The following is a 3073-nucleotide window of genomic DNA, read 5'->3' as shown; positions in this document are numbered from 1 at the left end:
GGCCCTGAGGCTTTTTTCCCAAGTGTCAAGGATCCTTCGCTTCACCTCTGGCTAAAGCGGCCCCCTCCATCTTCCTCCCAGTTCTTAGGGCACCAGGGGAGGCACAGGGGACATATGGTCAGAGTCCTGGAGGGCAAGATGGCCAGATGTGGCTGGGGCCAGGGGGCATCCCTGGAGCTCGGAGAGGTTTAGGCTATGGAATTGGGGGAGCCACAGGCTGTCTATGAAACAGCACTGAGGCAGGGGGACACTGGTGCCCTGTGTGGATCTGGGGGACCCAGAAGATGAGAAGGGAGCATCTAAGGATGAAGGAATTGGGAGCCAAGGGGAAGTGGTGTGGGCCTGGGCAGAGGGGTTCGAGGCAGAGGGGGGAGTTGAGCCGATAGGATGGAGATAATAGGGTGGCATTTGGGACCTCCCCAAATGCCACACAGCATCTCAAGTTAGTGGGGGGCCCTGGCAGAGGGACAGAAGGGGGTTGGGGTGTGAAGGGCTGCTGGGCAGAGGTGAGACAGAGGGAAAGGCTCCAGGTCTCTGTGGGAGGGAAACGCTATGGGGTCAGGGTTCTCTCACCTTCGTGTGCAATTTGGCCAGCTGCTTCTCATCCAGGTTGGTCTGCTTGTAAACCCGGGTCTTGTATCGGAACTGTGGCCAGGGGTGTACAGGGGGAGAGACACAGAGACTCGGAATCAGGGGCCTGGGGAGGAAGCTGGACTCCTTCTGAGCCGGGGGCAGGTGGGAGGGTACGGGGAGAGGCGGTCAGCTCAGGGTCAAGGGGGAAACAGCCTTAGAGCCATGGCTGGGTAGGCAGAGGAGCGCGGGGCTGCTGTCGAGTATGTGGACCACAACGGCTAATGTGAAGGAGTAGGGAGTCTGGACCCCACACAGAATGTTCTAGAATACCTACTGTAATTGTGAATCCTTTCCCACTTTGAAAGGCGAGGAGCTTGGGGCAGGCAAGTGACTTGCCCAAGGCCACTCTGTCGGTCAGTGGCAGAACGGATGGCCTCTCTGACTCTAATGCTTAAGGGACCTGGAATAGCCCACTGGGTTTTCCCTCACCAGGGCCTGAGTGGGAAGAAAATGAGGCATGCCTTCTCTCCTCTGCAGCCAGGCTGGGAAGGCTGTGGGCCTCACCTCCAGGTAGGGCACCCCCTTCTCAAAAGACTGGGGGTACTCCCGAAGCAGCCGCTCCTCCTCCAGAAAGTTGGCGTCACGGCCCGAGGTGGCCGGCTGGAACAGACCGTAGTTGAGCACATCCTGCAGGCTCTCGCTCAGGGCGCAGAGCACCTGTTGCTTGGCTGTCCAGATGGTGGCATCAGGGTTGAAACGTAGACATTTCTGGTTGGGGGGGGGTGACAGGGAGGAGCCTGAGGTGGTTTGGAAAGGGCCTGGGCGTGATTCTGGGGACAGGAAAGGCAGTTGGGGGAAACATGTCGGGGGCCTGGAGAGGGGGCCCAAGCGGGAGGACACCCAGCACCAGAAGCCACTCATGTGGGCTTGGGGCCCTGTCCCCCGCTGGCCAGAAGGCAGCCACTCACTGTCTGGTGCAGGTCCGGGATGCCGATCCTGAAGACCATCATGCTGAAGTGGGCGTCGTCCGGGACAGACATGGAGCGACCCTGGAGGCCTCGGGTGGAGGCCAGACTACCAGGCACCCCGCTGCCCTGGCCCCGGGTCCCCCGGGGGCCTCTGCTGGGCCCGTCTGGGGAGCTGTCGGACTCTGAGCCCCCGTCGGGACACTCGCTGGCACTGTGGCGTTCCTCGTCCTCGCTTGACGCGGGGCTGTGGGTCATCGTGGGGCCACGGGGCGACAGGGGACAGCAGCATCACAGGCGGCTGCCGGGGCCAAGGGTGGCTGTCAGATGAGGGACCCGGGACCCCTTGGAGGCCACAGGCACCCTTGTGGACAAGTGGTCTAGGGCAGCCACCCCACACGCCCCAGGTCGGCAGGAAGGAGGCTGGACACACCCCCAGATACTCCAGCTGCCTCTGCTCACACACACGCCCATCGCTGCCATGCCTCCAGCACGTCTCCTTCCCTGCCCTTGGCCCTGCTCGCAGCCCCCCACCCCTCCTGCGCCCCACTTTGCCGCTGACCCAGCATGGCAGTGTCCCAGAAACCGCAGAATCACCGCGGGAGCTACTGGCCCACTTTGGCAGGCCACGGAAAATGCAGCTAAAATTAGCTGAGGACAGACAGGTGGACGGCCCACCGGCATCCTGCCCTCCTGGCCCCAGCCTGGCCCCTCACCTGAAGCCCTCCCATCCCCCTCCTTCTGGCTAGCTGGCGGCGGGCAGAGGGAGGGGGGTGGAGGCTGAGATGTAGTAATGGGGAGACGGAGGTGCCGAGAGCCTGGGGCGGCAGAAGTGGGAGCCGCGTGGTGTCCGGGAGTGGTGCCCGGCAGCGGGTGGAACTGGTGACTTCACCAAAGTGTGGCTGACAACGTGTGCCGGGGACTGCTGAGAATCGGTGTCCCAGGGGAGCAGGGGCGCTGAGATGGGGCTGTCATGGGGCAGAGGATCATTCACGGGGTGCCCCCAAGGGAGCCCCGAGGGGCGGTATGCAGATTGTTGGGGGCATCTTGAGATGCGTGTGGGCGGGTGGGGAGCCGGGCCTGGGACAGCTGCCTGGTGGCGGTAGTGCAGTGGCCTGGGTCAGCTTCAGTGACTGCGGCTACCCTGTGGGCACATTTGAAGACTAGCACCACAGGACAGGTGGCTAGTACTGGTGGATCCGCTCTGAGGGAGACGGGGGCTGGGGGTTGCTGAGAGGGAGGCTAAGAAGTGGGGGGCTGGTCTGGGGGACTGGGGTGGCAGGTCACCTCCAGATCCCCACCATTCTCTCCCGAGGTGGCCTTATAAGACTGGGTCCCAAATGGGGTCCGCCTCCCTCATCTTCTCCCTGTCTCCCACCCCAGCACCGGAAACCAGAATGTCTGGTCTGGTCCCTCCCCCCCACACCAGGCCCAGCTCCGGCACCGTTGCCATGGAGATGGGAAGCAGTGGAGGGTACTGCTGACTTTGGGGGAGTGGGGATGGGCTGGGGGGGTTGGGGGCGGGGAGACAAAAG

At 63.1% G+C, this 3073-nt stretch overlaps 1 protein-coding gene across 1 annotated transcript in view; it reads right to left on the bottom strand.

Moving 5' to 3' along the window:
- The window catches only part of SHANK1 (SH3 and multiple ankyrin repeat domains 1), a 39956-nt gene extending 38129 nt beyond the window's left edge, over positions 1-1827 (bottom strand). Inside the window, exons 1-3 of the mRNA XM_077747135.1 lie at positions 1542-1827; positions 1138-1341; positions 574-645 (exon numbers count right to left, since the gene is read on the bottom strand). Coding sequence (XP_077603261.1) covers positions 574-645; positions 1138-1341; positions 1542-1796 — 531 coding nt within the window. The 5' untranslated portion in view covers positions 1797-1827. The remainder of the gene's footprint in view (positions 1-573; positions 646-1137; positions 1342-1541) is intronic.
- Between the last annotated feature and the right edge of the window lie 1246 nt (positions 1828-3073).

This window comes from Crocuta crocuta, unplaced genomic scaffold (assembly GCF_008692635.1).
Source record: "Crocuta crocuta isolate KB4526 unplaced genomic scaffold, BGI_CrCroc_1.0 scaffold334, whole genome shotgun sequence".
NCBI lineage: Eukaryota > Metazoa > Chordata > Mammalia > Carnivora > Hyaenidae > Crocuta > Crocuta crocuta.
This window is presented reverse-complemented; position numbering and strand designations above follow the sequence as displayed.